Source organism: Engraulis encrasicolus, chromosome 6 (assembly GCF_034702125.1).
Source record: "Engraulis encrasicolus isolate BLACKSEA-1 chromosome 6, IST_EnEncr_1.0, whole genome shotgun sequence".
Classification (NCBI taxonomy): Eukaryota; Metazoa; Chordata; class Actinopteri; order Clupeiformes; family Engraulidae; genus Engraulis; species Engraulis encrasicolus.
In genome coordinates, this window is record NC_085862.1 from 50,976,864 (window position 1) to 50,995,371 (window position 18,508).

General features: G+C 43.0%; 1 protein-coding gene across 1 annotated transcript; it reads right to left on the reverse strand.

Annotated features, from left to right (window-relative positions):
• Nucleotides 1-3,610: 3,610 nt before the first annotated feature.
• On the reverse strand, nucleotides 3,611-15,053 carry LOC134450448 (tripartite motif-containing protein 16-like). Its single transcript, XM_063200290.1, has 6 exons — nucleotides 14,329-15,053; nucleotides 11,333-11,428; nucleotides 6,879-7,112; nucleotides 5,695-5,854; nucleotides 5,390-5,443; nucleotides 3,611-4,656 (listed from the first exon to the last, which is right to left on the reverse strand). Exons 1-6 carry the CDS (start codon nucleotides 14,992-14,994, stop codon nucleotides 4,079-4,081), a joined length of 1,788 nt encoding a protein of 595 aa, XP_063056360.1. The 5' UTR covers nucleotides 14,995-15,053; the 3' UTR covers nucleotides 3,611-4,078.
• Nucleotides 15,054-18,508: the final 3,455 nt, after the last annotated feature.

Consider the following 18,508-nt stretch of genomic DNA (forward strand, 5'->3'; position numbering starts at 1 on the left):
GTATAAAACAAAACAGCTATTAAAATAAGTGTTTTATTTTTCAGTAAGTGGAAGTGGTTTAACCTTACAAAATTACTCTGTTGTGGAATTTGTAATAGGAACCTTATAAGCTAATTCATTTTCTAAAATTGGGCCATGGCAACAGACTTGACTTCAGGTCTTGAAGCCAAAGGCATAGGCAGAAGATGACCAGAATACATTGTTAGTTTTTTACACTCAAAATGTTAACATATGACATCATTTTCAATTCTCAGACCCAGAATTTCCCATACAGTTTTGTGTATTTGTTCAAGACCTGTCAGCAGTGATTAAAAAAGATGACTTGAAAGAAAACTGTTTGAAGACTGAGAATTTTTGGAGAGTTTGGCTGATTCATAAGGAAGTTGACAAAATTGAGTGTGAGGGGTAAAATGTGGATATGTTAAGGTTTTATGTGTAAGCAGTCGTAAAAAAACTGCAAAAGTTTTCCCATGATGGTAGCCTGCTAAATTTGCCCCTTGTACTTAATTTCTTATTGTTAATGGTGTCTGGCTTGTGATACAATTGTTTTTTTCTCAGCCAGAATTTTGCAAAACCAATCAGCAAATAGAGAGTGTGTCTTCAAGCGAGGATTTCGATTTTGTGTTACATTTGAATAGTGCCGAAGCGGGGTCAGCCAATTGGTCCTGCAGTCCATTAGTCCGACAACTCGTAAGTCCGACAATAAGCCATAGAGAGGATCATAACAAGAACACCATTGGTCTGACAACCCACCAGTCCGATAGATATGTGGGACGCTCAGGCTACTGGGGTAGGCTACATGAAGGCACATCTTTCCAGAGAAAAATATACACGCAAAAACAAGCCTTTACTGACAGTTAGGGTTAGGAAATAATTTGGTTTTGTCATAGTTTTAACTTTTCATTTAACTTTTACAAAATTACAACTCTAATTATAACAATGGCGTTATACTGACAGAACATACCTTTATTGACAGTTAGGGTGAGGAATTGTTTTAGTTTAGGCATAGTTTTATAATGTGTGGTCGGACTAATGGGATGTCGAATTAATGGGCTGTCAGACTAATGACATGGAACTGCTGAGGCAGGCCTTTAGCCAGGCTACCTGTATATGTCACCATCAGGCGTTAGTGAATGGGTGAAAACAGATCCAATCATTAAAGTTCCTCCAGGAAAAATTGGTTTCTCAGATACTAAAGTGAAATCTAGTACAAGGGATTGGTTTTCCACGCCACAGGAATGGTCTTGGACGAAAATAAATAATTTCTTTCACTCCTGACTGAAGTGGTCTTTTTCTATTCAGTGTGATTGACATTTAACCCATGCTGTGATGTACACATGCATACGCGCACGCACACACCCACACACTATATAACATATAACACGGTGATATACTATGGCACACATACACTCTGCTGGTATCATGTTGACATACCATACCACAGACACCACAGGTTGCATATTGAAATGCCATGCCACAGACAGCGGGTTACATATCGAAATGCCATTCTTACAATGCTGCTGTGCCGAGCCATGCCATTCAGGCCAAAGTCATCTTGTCACCCCACGGTTCTCCAGAGTAATATGGAACTTCATACCAAATGAATAAAATATCCATCGCATTAGACGGCAGCCCAAAGAAAACCTTTTCAATCATATTAAATCACATGCCAATCAGTTTTATTGAACGGGGATTGTAAATACAAATGTCAAAATTGGCTTGGCACAAGCAGCAGGGTTACTATGGAGCTGGGTAAATGCAAGTATTGTACACTGAGTTCACCCGCCTCTCAAATTTTGGGAATAGAGTTTATCCATCTTTAAAAGAGAGTTCATTCACCTATTTACTCAATAATGTTGTCTACAGAAAATGACTTTCATCATTTGACATGTTCACACCATATGTTTGGTAAGTACAAATGTAACTAACATTATTATTGTTATTCAAATGAAGGGGGTTGAAGGCTCCAAAAAAGGTGGAAATACCCTTATGAGGCCTATGGTATTCCACCACTTGGTATAGCATAGAGGTGCTTAACTCAGAGCCGTATATGAGAATATCTCATACGGTATATGGGTCTGACTTTACTGTTCCTCTCCTGCCATCTGCTGGTTGAAGATGGAATGAAGTGAATGTCAAAGTCAGCTGTACTGTCATACAGCACTGGTCATACTGTAGGCCTACAAAGGAAGTGAAATGTCATTTCACACTATCCCCTGCATACACCGCTGCACGAAAAGAGGGATTTATGTCACTGTGGACAGCAGTGAACGTCCGAGAAGTTGCCTAACTTCCGGCCACACATGAGTGCTAAAGACATGGGATAGACATTAAGCTGTTCATATAGTCAATCCCAAAACATTTTCTGATTGATCATCCTCTATCTGTGTTTTCATAAACGTTAACCAGATGCTATTAGTCAATATTCTCTTCTGAGTCTCTTAAGTAAAGAATATTAAAGTCCTATATCCAAAAAAGTATATTTCAAGACTAAAATAAGGCTTACAAAAATATCCAGATAGAGAGAGACAGGGGAAATAAAAGGCAACAATAACCATCCTTGATGGGGAAATAGTTTTATTCAAATGTAACTTCAACGTTTCACACAGGGACAAACATATGCCTTGTGTACTTTAGAGTGAAAAACTAAACATGTCACTAAGGTGTTTTGTCACTGTTATTGTCATCATTAGCACAGTCAGTGAATCACCACCACCAATTCTGACATTACTAGACTATCTGGCCGAAAACACATACGTACAACAGGTTATCATTGCTGCTAGACCTGTCAGTCAAACAAACGAACTGTGCCTTCTGATTCAGCGGAGCTGATTGACTTAGGGTTGCCATGCCAACCCAAGCGCCCTATTGCCATGACTACGTTTACTGATGACTTTTATTGGCTAATATAATAAAACAAAACATCTACAGCCTCATCCATAGCCTCATAATAATATGCACTTCCTGTATTCCAAATTAGCTGAGGTGCTCCACATAGTATAGTGATGGCCGTAGACAATGTTCCGTATCTGTTTTCTCATTTTCAACTGCCAGGTTAGAAATGTCAAGAAGTAAAGTTAACGGAAGTAGCGTTACTAAACAGGCAAATTAAGCTCATGTTGTGACAAGTTATGTGGTCATGACAGTACAGTGCCATTGGGCAAATTCATAACTTCCCCAACACTAACCTCTTTGCTCTCTTGTTCTCATCAACCACTTGCCTTCATCTAACAAGTACATTCCCGCCTATTCTCTGTCAGACCTACTTTTCAAAACACTATTTTCCTATATACAAGTTCATCTCTTTTGTACTTCAAGAAATCGACTGAACAATTTAGAGGCTCATTTATTATACATCCTTAATATATTTAATTTCCCATTTTTCACAAATACAAGTCGTAGTATCATAGCAATAACAGAATAACAACCAAGGCCCGATCTGTCTCATATTCCCCCACCACCTTAAATGTGCTTGTGCTTCCACTTATTGGTACCAGCAGGTCAGATCCACTACCAAGACAACAACTGACAAGAAGTCTATTTTTGTCTATTCTGTAACCGTGCACTGTATGCTTTGGCAATACACTGCCATCATCATCATCATCATCATCATCATCATCATCATCATCATCATCATAGTCCCAAGTTTAGTATACGTAGTAGGTCATCATATGAGAGTTGTGGATTGTGACTCAGTATATATACATACTAAAACTGAATCATGTTTCCAATTACACACTACATAACACAATTGTTGCTGTTAATTGCACACTTCGAGAATAGGGCCCACTGGCACAGTGTTGAACTCAACTCTCTAAGCGTTCAGTCAAAACTGCAAAACATTCTGTGTTCAAACAAACACAGCCAAACAAAGTCTTTTATCTGAACCCCCCCCCCCTGGGATTGGTTAACAAGCTTTCCTTTGCAGTGGGCAGAAAAAAGGGCTAACTTTGCCTTTGCTTATTCCTTTGGTTAGTGTTTTTGGAGCATTACTAGGAAGGGTTTTGTAAGTCTGACTGAGACACTATGGGGATGTCTGTGTCTACATTCAATATGCACACTACACAAACACCAGAGATTACGACAAGCAGTTGGGCAGGCTTGGCAAAGAGTGGAGGACCAGATATTTTGGCGCAAACTTCACCTTTGACTTCATGCGAACCAGGAAGCCGGGGACGAGCGGCTGATTGAACTGTGCCTGCACTCGGTGCAGCAGATTCATGGTCTTGGCCACGGTGAAGAAGGCCAAGACGCCGGCCCTGTGGTCGACGTACACCCCGATTCTAGAAGCCCCGGAGGCGGGCACCGGGATCTCTGTCTTCACGTTGCTGTGCTTGAAGGAGCACTTGGACGGGGAGAGGCGCAGGGCCCAGGAGTGGGACGTGGAGCCAAACTTGGACTCCTTGCCGCGGCCCTTCCGGTTGATGCCTCGGTAGGTGACGGCCAGTCCCACTCCGCTGTCCCCGCTCCACTCCACCTCCCAGTAGCAGCGGCCCGTGATGCCCTCTTTGCACAGCACCTGGGCCGGAGTGAGGAAGCGCTCGGGGTGGTTGGGGTAGCTCTGCACCACCATGGTGTTGGAGGCCTCCTTGCAGCCCTCGGACAGCACCAGGCAGTTGTTGGCCGAGTTGAGGTCCATCGTCAAGTTGCCATCATCTGTTGGAGATGGAGAAAAGACAAAGTGAATAAAACGAACTGATTATCCCTTCAGGACAATAAAGATTCAGCAATCTAATATATGGCTAGTAAGCCAGGACCAGGCAGTTGTTGGCTGTGGTTAGGTCCATCATGAATTTTCCATTGTCTGTTGGAGATGAGACATAGACAAAGTATACGATACAATATGTTTATCTTAGTATTAAGTCTAGAAAATGATTATCCTTACACAGGACAATACACAATGATAATACACAGAATTTACGTAATCTATTACTAGAATGACATGATTAAGTTGTTATGTTTTCATTTCCATCGTGAAATTCCTGTCATCTGTTGGACATGAAACATGGACATACCCACGGAGAAAACTAAATGAAACTTACAAAACAAAAACAAAATGATTCATACTGTATAGGGACTATACAAGTCTTCTATGCCATATACACTATAAAAGTGGCCCACATCTTGCTTTCCTCATATGAATGAATGAATGAATGAATGATTTATTTCTCTTCACACCGTCATTTAGACTTTCAGTTACATGTCATAAAAAGGTATATTAGTATGGAGAGAGAATGGTCCCTAAGTGAAGCTCAATATAAGCTTATAAGCTGAGGCACACATGTACAGCACATATGCAATTATATGTCTATCAGTTCTGGATATGAGTAAACGTAGGCAGTTTTTCACAGATCATTCCAGCATTACATTTGAGGTAAGGAACACTCACATTGTAGGAACTCTTCTCTGGCTCGTGGCTCTTGGATAAGCTGCACGTATGTTGCTACACACAAAAAAAGAGTTAGATGGGTGAATATGATATAGTGGTGTGTGGGTATTTAAAAGGGGAAAGTCATTTTAGTCGTTGATGGAAATACTGTATGAACACACATATTCAAATTACTTTGCATTTTAAATCAGACACCATCTGGTTGCTCTAAAACAGCATCTAATATGAAGTAGCACAACACACTGTCAGAGGATGAGGAGTACATCACAAATGGACAATTTTTGAATGCAAAAACGTCATCTTACAACTTCCACACAATTTCCCAAGTTCATCGCAGCAGAAGCTGTTCAATCTCTCCTGCAGATAGGAGATCGTTTTTCTCAGATCCGTCAGGGGCTTGCTGAGGTGAACGGGGATGAAGGGGAGTTTTTCTGGGCCAGTGGTTTTACATTGAGCCTGGTAATTCTGTGGGATGAGACACGTGGAAGAGTAGAGTAGAGTAGAATACAGTTAAGTAGAGTAGATTAGAGTACAGACACTTATTTTTTCCTGAAGGACATTCAGATGTCCTGCACAAAAACACATACAGAAACACACATTGGCCTATCGCGTTAAGACATGCCCAGGAGGTACGATGTGCATTATGGGGCTACAATAACATATCTCACGTGTTGTACATCTACATACCATACATGTTCTTCAGTGTGCTACATAATACACTGTATGGAGTGCACATGGAGAGTAAAGGCCTGTATGAACTGCATGTGGGTGAGGTGTGCGACCTGTATGACCTGTCTTCAGTGATGCTAACCGTAATCTCACCAGATGGTTGGTTTCCGCCTTGCTTCACAACAATCATCTGGAGTTACACCTGTCTAGTTCTCCAAAAGCATGGTTTTATCAAAATCTTTGCACAAGATTGGAGGAACACTCAGCAGATCATTTTAATGAGCAGCTACTACTCGCAGATTAAAATTACACAATGTCAATGAGTGAGTCCATGTGAGAGGCAATTGTTGTTGAAACAACTATTGCGTGTCATGTATTTTCCCCTTCCCCACTATGTTTCAATTTTGACTATGTCACATCTACAGTATCAAATGAGTTCTTCCCCATTTTGGTTTGGGAGCCGGGCGAATCCAAAGGTATCCCAGACCCCTTTGTCAGCTCACGAAGTTGATCAATACACAAGGGTCTGGCTAGAGCCAGGCTACAGTGATGCTGCATTACCTGTAGGCCTATAAAGTGTGCATGATCCTCACAGTGGTGGCCAGTGGCTCTCTTGCCTACCTGTATGAAGTGTACATGGTCCTCGAACTCTCCCTAACTGAATGCCACACATGGGAGAGTAACTCTACCTGACCTGTAAAAAGTCCACATGATCCTCTGTAAAGCTATATTACTTGTTTAAAGTGCACATGGTCCTCAGTGATGCTACAGTACATTATCTCTCATGAAGTCTACGTGGTCCTCAGTGAAGCTACATTACCATTATAAAGTGCACATGGTCCTCAGTGGTGGCCAGCGCGGTCAGCTCCACGTCCCTCTTGGCCAGCTCCTCAATCTCCTTTTCCAGCTTCTCCAGCAGCGTCTCAGCCATCAGCATCTCCAGGCGCTCCTGCGTGCGGATCTGCTCCTTCAGCTCTGTGCGCCTCCGCTCCATGGTGTGGATCACCAGGTTGAACATCGTCTCCGCCTCCTCCATGGCCGCCTGGGAGGAGTGCTGTTGGGATGTTGGGGGGAGGAAGGAGGTGAGTCGGTAGGAAGGAAGCAAGGGTAGATGAACGGACAGAGACAGGGGAGGCGTACAGTCCTGTATACTGTCCTACAAAGGCAAAGTGCAGTAACTACGCCATTGAAACGGAAAAAAAGGCCTTCAGAGTATTGGTATTCAGTTTAGTTACTGTAAATGTTACAAATCAATATCTCTAAAATGGGACATATTTAGACCATAAAACTTTATCACAAGATAAAGGAGGTGTAATAAAGACCGTGTCCAGTCTAAACTCAATTTTGCCAAAATATGTAGTTACAGCACTTTGCTTTTGTAGGGCAGTATAAGTTACAGGAGGCCTACTTTACATTACTGTAGCTAAGCTGACAAGTGTTCTTTTACAAGGCAAGGCAAGGCAAGGCAAGTTCATTTGTATAGTGCATTTCATACACAGGTGCAACTCAATGTGCTTCACAAAAAACAAATGCAAAAAGAAAGGAAATAAGAAAGAAAGAAAGAAAGAAAGAAAGAAAGAAAGAAAGAAAGAAAGAAAGAAAGAAAGAAAGAAAGAAAGAAAGAAAGATATCAGAGTCAAAGAACATTTAAAACATTAAGATAAAATCATATGGTAAAAAATAAATAAAAATAAAAATAAACATAGATAAAAAAATAAGAATGATGTATAATTTAAGATAGGGGATAGCATCTGAGAATAGCTTTGTCTTGAATCTAGATTTAAAGCCATCTATAGTGGAATCACCAGCAAATTCTTCTCCGTTGACCTTAGTGACCTGGTTGGTGCATACAGCTGAAACAAATCCAGTAGATAGGTGGGTCCCATTCCATTTAATGATTTAAATACAAGAAGCATTGCCTTATAATCAATTCTGTAGCTTACTGGGAGCCAATGCAGCGATCTCAAAATTGGAGTAATGTGGTCGAACTTCCTTGTTTTTGTAAGAGCCTTTGCTGCTGCATTTTGTATAAGTTGGAGCTGTTTGATGGTATTTTTGGGAGGCCTGTAAAAAGACTGTTACAGTAATCAACCTTTCTAGAAATGAGGGCATGTGTTAGCTTCTCCAGATCATGTTTTGACATAAGGCCCCTACATTTAGAGACTTTTTTTATGTGATAAAATGCAGACTTAGTAATGGCTTTCATGTGACTGTTAAAGTTTAGGTCACTGTCAATGAGTACCCCGAGATTTTTAACTGTATCCCTTGCTTTCAGTCCCTTCGTTTCAAGGATAGTAGCACTCTTTTGTCTCTCTTCTCTTTTCCCAAATATAATTACTTCAGTTTTATCTGTGTTCAGCTGGAGGAAATTGTGAGACATCCATTTGTTAATTTGGTCAATGCAATGGGAAAGTGAGTCAAGGGGGGGTGTAGTCATTGGGGGACATAGATAAGTAAAGTTGGGTATCATCCACATAGCTATGGTAATTTATTCTTGATAATTATTCTTGAGTTATTCTTGATAATGTCTCCCAGTGGCAGCATATACAGATTGAACAATAGTGGTCCCAGAATGGAGCCCTGGGGGATCCCATAGTTCAGAGACATTGGTGATGAGGTATGTCTTCCAATGGCGACAAAAAAATTATTTGTTTTAAGTATGATTTTAACCAGTTGATCACAATGCCTGTAAAGCCAACCCAGTGTTCTACTCTGTATAGTAGTATGGTATGATCAACTGTGTCAAACGCAGCACTTAAATCTAATAGCACCAAGACAGATGTTTTGCCAGCATCAGAATTCGATTGTATGTCATTCATAACTTTAATGAGAGCTGTTTCAGTGCTGTAGTAGGCACGGAAACCTGATTGAAACTTATCAAGGTAGCTATTAGACGTTAGAAAGGCAGTTAATTGGTTAAAAACAATTTTCTCTATTATTTTACCAATGAATGGTAGATTGGATATGGGCCTATAGTTATTTAGTACAAGTACCAGTGCATCCAGGTTGTTCTTTTTCAGTAAGGGTTTCACAACTGCTTCTTTCAGACAGCCTGGGAATATGCCAGTTTGTAGTGAGGTGTTGATGATCTGAAGTACATCAGGTGATATCAGGTGTAAGATGGATTTGAAGAAGGCTGTTAGTAGAATATCTAAGTCGGATGTAGAGGAGCTAAGACTTTGTACCGTTCTGTTAAGAATGTCCACATCAACTAGGCCTAAATGAAAACACTTACAGTAGGTACATGGCATCATGGAACATAGCCTGGCAAGTCAGACTAAATGTGAGATTAAATATGAATATTTAGTCTGGCCCCGATGAATGAGACATTGCAAGATTGTTGATGGGAACAACCCATTGTTTTTCAAACCGTGTCTATGCCTATAGGCCAATGCTCTGACCAAAACCCTGCCTGATTTGCATCCAAAGATTCAAAACAAATCTCCTGCGTTGTGATTGGTCCGCCAGTTTCAGGGCCTGGGGCATTGTTCGAGGCTAGACCGACTCGCAGGCCGCTGGTGGGTGGGGCTTGTTTACTAGGCTACATGGAACAGGTTTTGACTGGGAGCCAACCTCAAGCACACTTCAGTCATTCATGAAGATGTAGGGAGACTCGGAACACAACCCTCTGAACATAAAACCAACTCCTAACCATCAGGCCACAGCTAACCAAGGCTGTTTTGTCTGGCACTGGCCAAGGTCTATTGACCGAAATGTCAGCTTAATATGTTGTTCTTGTCACAAGGACTTATTCAATGACTGGGTCTAATTGCACAGCATGACCTGAATAAATAAAAGAAAAGTGAAAAGAGCTTGCAGCTCTTCGTTCTTTTCAGTTATACATTATTTGGTCAGTAGGCCACTCTAAAAGAAGAGAAGAATCTGTTTGGGTGAAGCCTGCTCCATGTTCATGAACCTGAATAAATAAATGAGAACCTTTACAGGCATCTGACTGAGTGTGTGTATTAGAGCGTGGCTCGGGCCGGTTTTTTCTGTCCGAGCCCGGCCCTCAGCCGACAGAAAAGTGATCAACCCCGACCCGAGCCCGAGACTAATTAAAATGTTTGTGTCCGAACCCGTCCGAAGCCCGAGACCACTGTAATAACAACAGAACCTGTGCGCAAGCAATATTTTCTATGTGGCCTCCTTCATACTCAAAATAGCACGTGATAAATAGCCAGGATAGGGATGAGGCAATTTGCTGTAGCCTAATTTAGTTACGCACGCATAGTAGGGCCTAAGTATAAACACACGCATACATGTGACAGCGCACCTTATGTTTCTTTCGGTTAGACCAGAGATGTTGGGTGCTGTAATCAAATGCATGGGAGGGGCGTGAGAGGATAAGAAAGGCGAAAACTAACGAATACGGTTTGGATGCAGTCAGCGCGGCTATGGACGCATTTGTTACGTTACTGTTAGTGCAAATAAATCCCCGCGAGCCGGTGAAGATGCCACTCCTTGTCGTTAAGAAGGATGGGCTATAAGTTCACCCCGAAGAACAGTAGCCTGTTCGGCCCTCCAAGAGAATGTCATTTCCCTGATGTCCATGCGGTCAATATAAAATCAGGAAAGGTTGCACGCGCATAGTTACAACTGTAGGCTACAGTAAAAGTGACAAGAACCTACGTGAAGGACATGAAATGTCACAGCGGACAAAGTAGTAACAGGAAACCTCTTCGCCCCTACCTTAGGCAACTCCACGTAGCGTGTGCGTCTTCTTTAATCCATATTATGCTCCTTGCTACCCCTTGCTGGAAATGTAATCCTTGGCGAGCAATGCAGTGACAAACTTCGTCATTTTATGTTCAACATTTAAGACAGCACCGAAGGCATGCTAAAACATGGCCTACACTAGGCCTACAACAAAATACCACGCGTTCACTGACAACTGTATTTGGCGCTTATTAAGAAAGCAAGTTGACTCGGCATTCCTGCTCGGCTGACTGGGAGTGAGCGTCCATGTTGCCACTGGTAACTGGCGCGTGCATACAGCCAATAATAATCACTCGCACGAGTAGCCTACCAACATTTTCATTTATGCATATTCAATTACTTATTTTTTAATCACAAAACTGCTGTTTGCATGAACTGAAACGTTTCCTCTGATTGCTTACAATTTTCACAATGTCTGTTTGGTTCAAGCCCGAGCCCGACCCGAGTCCGACAGATATTCTATTTTTTTGTCCGAGTCCGGCCCGGCCCGTCGGGTTCCGACCCGGCCCGTCGGGCTTCGGTCGGGTTGCCATGCTCTGGTGTGTATGCGGTCCCCACCTTGAGAGTCTCCATGGCTTCCTTCAGCATCTTCACTTCCTTCTCTCTCTCCTGGATCCTCTGCTTGTACACCTCCTGGGTCTTCGCAAACTCTTTCTGTGGTGACAGTGAAGAGATAAGTCAAGATGAGTTTTACAATGTGTGACGTTTAATACATTGACATTTTACTGTACTGTATATACAAGCCAGGGGTGCATTTCTCAAAAGGGAAGTTGTTAGCCTGTTCGCAACTTCGGTAGTTGCCAATGGGAAAATGCATTGAAAACAGCAAAGTAGCTAATGTAGTAAGCAACTTTGGTTTCGAGAAATCCACCCCAGGCTGGCTCCACGTTTTAGTGCCTTTGCACTATGTAGTATTTCAAAGAAAACCGTCTAATGCATAAGGCAGCAGACTAGGCCTACTTATCCGCACCACCTAACACACAACACAGCTCCTATGATTATGATGGTTATGTTCTATGTCCTCATGGAATCAAATGCTTTGCTGATGCACCCTCTAGCCATGCATGAGGGGAGCACCACCTCAAATCTTTCTACTGATACATATGAAGAGCTCCCTTGCGAAATACTGTATATCCATTTTGGAACATTTTGGGACATTTGACATTTTTGTATTCGGCATTGCATTGCATTGCATTGCAAAATGCATTTTACATATGTTCTCAAAATATTTGAATGACAAGAATTCACTCAGAGGTGATAGGACATCTGAATAGTCATTTCAAATAATGAAATGTCGTTTTGCAATGCAACATTTTGAACCTACATTCTAGTCTTCTAATTCTAATCTTCATTCTCACCTACGATTCCTTAACAATTAGGTTACCATTAAACACCTCCTCACTACCTCACTGACCCACACTCAGGGCCACTGACAGCTTTAGTTGGGCACAGGATAAAGTCACCTGAAAGGGCCTCCCACCCAATACATAAAATGTAATGAGAACCCAATTCTGGGCCCCCTCTGTCCCTGGACCCGGGACAACTGTCCCCTTTGTCCCTCCATCAGCTTCCCTGCCAACCCTTGATAATCATTACCATCTCATTGCATAATCACACTCATATTCGTGTTTGTCCATACTCTGTAATCATTTTGTTAAGATGCGAACATGTGCCGTCTTGGCATGTACACCGTTTAGATTTTGGGCCAGGGAGCATTCCTGTCCCCAGCAGTGGAGGCGCCAGCTGAAGGGGATTAGAGCTGTCTGGATGAGACCCAATATCCCTGAGGGCCCACCGATGCTGTCCAACCAGTTATCAGGCATGGGAATGACAACCATCTCTCTAATGAACTCTCTATAAAAAAAAATCCTGCTGTTTGTTTGTGTCTGCTGAACTGTAATTTTGCATGTTAATTCAACAATAAGGAGAGTCTCTCTGATGCACGCTACAAAAACCTCCAGCAGTCTGTTTGCGTCTGCTGCACTGTAAATGTGTGTGCTAATTCCACAATTAGCGAGTAGAGTTTAACACTCACTTTGCAAAATTAACACTGCAAAATGTATGTGTACATGCTTTGCATAATGGTTCTTTTTGCTTTTTGACGTTGACAGGAAGCGAGTGGAGAGAGAGAGACGGGAAAGGGTCGGCAAAGGACCCGGGCCGGAATCGAACACGTGTCAGCCACGTAGCAGACGAGTGCCCTACCGCTAGTGCCACGATAGGGCCGTATAATGGTTCTGAAATCAGATATAGATCTCCTCTCATCAAGATCTAATACAGCAGATGAAAGGCCATTTTGAATTTGGCTTCACCACTCTCCACGGGGTACATAACCACATTACGTTAGTTTGCAGGAGTAGGCCATCTCTCTGTAGTTTGAGTGAGAGACTATTCTGCCTCCAGCCTACAAGGAGATTAGTGGGTCAGAACCTGTTTTTTGACATAACTGTCCTGACCTTTGAATATTCTATGCCACAAAAGAATGAGCAGACGATCGTTATCCAAGGAATCCCTTGATCACATTTTAAATAGTTAAAAAAAAACCGTGTCCTAGTAATGTCTTTAAAGGGACACTGTGCAGGAAATGGTCAAAAAAGGTACTGCAACTATGTTGCTCATTGAAACTGGGCTGCCTATTGCCAAATTTGATCTTTACATGAAAGTTTATTGAGTAATAAACTAATATTGTCTAGCTAAAAATGGCGGACCATGGAGAAATCCTCCTTTTCATGTATGAAAAGTGCAATTTTTCCATTCATAATGAATACTTAGAATTTGATGGTGGTGGTAAGTATTCATGAAAAAGGCAACATTAGTGAATGGGCAGCATGAATTCTGGAAATAAACAACTAAAAATCTCACACAGTGTACCTTTAAAACTGTAGCAGAACTATTTTAAATCAGAATTTAAAAAAACTAAATTTTTTAACGAAATCAGGGATGTGAACGCTCAACCTTAGGGCCAGTACAGTATTTCAGTCAGTCAATCATTCAATGAATCAATCATGGCCCTTGCATGTATTCACACTATGTTCCTGGCACTATTCCCCATACCTAAACTCAACACCCCACCGTGGCTCTTGCATGTATCCATCACAATATCGTTCCGGGCACTATCCACTGCAGCAGTGTTTCCTAAACTTTATTATCTTGTGTACCCCATAACTAAAGCTCTACACATTTTCATGTTCCCCTATCCCAATGTGTCTGTATTTCATACATTTCATACATTATTATCGTTACCTTTTGTCTGACCCCTGTAGAGTGCCTGTACCCCTCGTGGTACACATACCCCTGGTTGGGAACCATTGACCTACACTAAAGATAATGATACACTAGGCAACTTTTTTGAGCAATGCTGTTGGGTAACGATTCTACAAAATCGTATTTGGACAGTTTATCACTACAACACTTTTATCAGGAGGACTTAGATCTGCAGTAGGCAAGTTTCCTCAACCATTTTATTGGAAAATTAGGAGACAATCAGGTCGTTGCCTAGCAACATTGCCCAAAAAGTTGCCCAGTGTATCATCACCAATAAGTTATAGTCTTACCTGTCTCTCAGCCCTCTCCACAGCGACCGACACCACGTCGTGGCCCTTGTGGTCGTCCATGGCGCACTGCATGCAGATGAGCTTCTGGTCGTTGGAGCAGAAGACCTCCAGGAGCTTGTCGTGCGCCGTGCAGATCTGCTCCTCCAGCTTGGAGGTGGCGGGCACCAGCTTGTGCTTCTTGAGCCGCGGCACCTCCATGTGCGGCAGCAGGTGGTTTTCGCAGTACGAGGCCAGGCACGCCAGGCAGGACTTCACCGCCTTGTGCTTCTTGCCCATGCAGAAGTCGCACGGCACGTCGTCGGGTCCCGCGTAACAGCCGTTGTCCGTCGGAGGGACTTCATCTGCTCCTCCTTCACTGTCAGTGGTGACAGTTGTGGCCGTACCTTCCGCTGTGGTTCCCGTCGACATGGTCAGCGCCGTGGTCTTCATCTTCTCCAACATGTCGGCGAGGATGGTGTTTCGGCTCAGGTGCGGTATGGAGTCAAAGGCGTGCCGGCACTGGGGGCAGGTGTAGGCCTCACCGGCGTTGACGGAGCCCCAGTAAGTGGTGATGCAGCCTTTACAGTAGCTGTGGCCACAGGGGATGGTCACGGGGTCCTTGAGGAGATCCAGACACACCTGACAGCCAAGCTGGTCCTGAGCTACTGCGACACTGGCCTCTGACATTTCAGGGATTCACACATAAATTCACACACACGCACAAAAATGCACACAAAGGCACTCACGTGGTGGACCGGTGGAGAAGCCAGCAGTGCAGTGAGATGCAGAAGCGAGTGAGATTTTTCTCACACGGGAATGGAATGGGCGGGATGAGTAAGGTGGTGTGCTCGGGATTTCACAAAACTGGTTTTGGGTTCATGAGGTAGGGCGGACAGGGGGGAGAGAGAGAGAGAGAGAGAAAGAGAGAGAGTAAGAGAGAGGGAGAGAGAGAGAGAAAGAGAGAGAGAGAGAGAGAGAGAGAGAGAGAGAGAGATAGAGAGAGATACTCTGCATGCACACAACAGGTGGGTGCAGGCAAGACAGCGATGTTATCACACACAGGAATTCTACAGAACAGTTCAACGGTTATATTGAATTATGCCTCATGTTCAGGCTTTAAATTGGGCTGGAGACCTCTGATGATGTGCTCCTCCAAAGCTCACCTCGCGTGCACAACCCCTCCTCACCTTGTCAATGCCTTGCCAATAGCAATTCACCAATACAGCGGACAACCAGAACCGATTTGGACTCCCTCTACCGTAGCATCCATTACGTATAGTAATGTAAAAAATAGAGTAACACTAATACATGTAAATTGAACACTTTGAGTAAAGAACCCCCCTTTCATTATACAAGATACTTTAACCACTGCCAATGTGCACATTGCAATTGCTGTAGAGAAATGCAGCCTATGTGAAGTTCCATCATCTTAGATTGGATTTTGAACTATGTGAAGGGTACCCCTGCAGGCACTGCCTATTGCAGATTAGCAAGTATTTCACCTCAAGGATTAGTACAAGACTACTCAATTTAGGTCAGGGTGTGTGTGTATGTGTGAGGGTGTGCGTGTGTGCATACCATGCCAAATCTGGCACATTTTGTGCAATTTAAACTCATTTTTTTTAAATGGCACGTGCTCCTCCACCCATAAAAGCTAACACCTATTCATGCCAACTACTAATTGCTGAGATATTATCCCCAGTGATGTTCACAAAGACACTGTGTTGAATGCGTTTTCTGCAACATTCCAACATCGCAGCTTGATTAGACAGGTCTGTGGCATGTCGGGGCTTGGGAGCGCATCACTAAATGCCATTTCTGACTAGAGGCAATTGCTGTTACCATCAACCAGGCTGGAACATCCTCAGAACAGGATGGACTTAAAAAGGCCCCAAACTAAGGAGGAGTCTTCAACTCTTCTGCTTCACACTGTCAGAGATTTTTTTTTTTTTAAAAAGGGGCTGAGTGAGGACGTCTGTACTCTTCTCCTCTGTACTTTTTACTCTGCACACACGCACGCACGCACGCACGCACTCACGCACTCACGAACACACACAAGCACACACACACACACACACACACACACACACACACACACACACACACACACACACACACACACACACACACACTCACACTCACACTCACACACACACACACACACACACACACACACACACACACACACACACACACACACACACACATACGCACACTGTACTTATCACTTTTAATTTTCTTTAAACTTGTTAGGTTCCGTGTGCATTTTTCTTTTTACAGTAGCCTGGTTTATGTCCAAAATGTATGCTGCCCATTCACAAATGTGATTTTTTTGTGTGAATAATATTTACTATCACCATGAATTGCAAAGTATTCATTATAGCTTGAAAATTTCACTCATACATGAATGGGTGGAATCTCTGCATTTCCCCCCCATTTTTAATTACCAGTCATAAGCATCTTTGGCTGCGAAACCTTCTGTGGTGAGACCATGTGAATAGGGAGTGTGCTAAAACATTTTGAAAGTAAACAAAAGTATCAAAATTACTCACTGGCCCTTTAAAGATGCCCTGTGTAGGATTGTGGACAGAGTATGTATTGCAACTATGCTGCTCATTGAAACTGTGTAATAAACTAATATTTAGTATGACCAAAGTACTGTAAATTTGTCTATTTCTGGATACTCAAAATGGCAGACATGGAGAAGATCCACCTTTCCATGTATGAAAAATACAATTAACCCAGTCATAAGGGGAAAATATTACCCATGTCCACCCGAGGGTTTATCTTAAACCGCTTAAGGTACATAGAATTTAATGTTGACCACAATATGAAAGTCTTAAAGCATAACTCCCTTTGAAGTCGAACAAAATGCTAAAATGCTAGAACAAGTGGTAAGAAAGTACAATCCCTTCCACATACTGGATATGGTCCCACCAGCTCTGAACTGATCTTATATGTTCCTACCGAAGGAAGACATAGCAATTCATTTCTGAATCCAAAATGGACACCACTGAGAACCAGTGATGAAGGACAGAGGTCTATTTACTTGGGTGGAGTGACAGACATGTAGATACCCCATCATGACAAGACCTGTAGGGAAAAAGGGAAGCCTGACTTGGGCGCAGTCAGTTTATTTTTCTTCTTCAGTATCTCAATGCACATCTGTGAGCCCAACCCTAGATCCTCCCTTCACTCCAATACTGGACCACTCCTTCGGGCCAACGGGAGCATGCCCATTCTGTAAAGACATTCTGGAAGCCAACAATCTGCTTCCAAAGTTCCTCCAAAGATCTGATTGGCTGGTGATGGGTTGAGTCATGCTGGGGGGAGTTGAGAGAGACTAGTGCTGGCCCCTGGGGAGTTTTGAACAGCCTAGGCCTGAGGAAGCCTCAGATCTGACACCATCCATCAGCTCCGAACAAGGCCAAACATGTTGGCATTGGCAGATATCAAATATTTCGAAGTTATAGCATATCACAAGTGTTCGTAGGGCAAAAAGACAAAAAGAAAGAAGTGTGTCAAAGTTGAATCTTTTAAGGTGCACTGTGTAATATTTGTAGTAGTTTATTTCCAAAATTCATGCTGCCCATTCACAAATGTTACCTTTTTCATGAATACTTACCACCATATGATGTTGCTCCACCTTTTGCGGCTATTACAGCTTCAACTCTTTTGTGAAGGCTGTCCACAAGATTGAAGAGAGTGTTTGTAGGAATTTTTGGACCATTCTTCCAAAAGCGCATTGGTGAGGTCGCACATCAATGTTGGTCGGCATGGCCTGCCTCTCAGGCTCCACTTTTATTCATACCAAAGCTGATCTATTGGACTCAGGTCAGGAGTCTGTGCAGGCCGGTCAAGTTCATCCACACCAGACTCTTTCAGCCACGTCTTTATGGACCTTGCTGTGTGCACTGGGGCATTGTGAAAGCGAAAGCCCATTGGGAAATTCCAATTCCCATTGTCATTGTGTCACAGCACTCCACAGCACATAAGTGAACACTGCATACTGCACACAACGAAATTGCATTTATTCCTCACCCGTGCAAGGGGGTAGCCCTCAATGGCGCCCCTACGGAGCAGTGCGGCGGGACGGTACCATGCACAGGGTACCTCAATCATGGAGGAGGATGGGGGAGAGCACTGGTTGATTACTCCCCCTACCAACCTGGCACGTCGGGAGTCGAACCGGCAACCTTTG

What these genes read in the sequence shown, in the direction of transcription:
- LOC134450448 (XM_063200290.1), bottom strand. Translation starts at nt 14,994, where the DNA reads ATGTCAGAGGCCAGTGTCGCAGTAGCTCAGGACCAGCTTGGCTGTCAG. An exon ending in AAGCCATGGAGACTCTCAAG is followed by an intron (nt 7,113 to 11,332) that starts GTGGGGACCGCA and finishes ACATCCCAACAG; the next exon opens with CACTCCTCCCAGGCGGCCAT. An exon ending in CAGAGAAGAGTTCCTACAAT is followed by an intron (nt 4,657 to 5,389) that starts GTGAGTGTTCCT and finishes CATCTCCAACAG; the next exon opens with ATGATGGCAACTTGACGATG.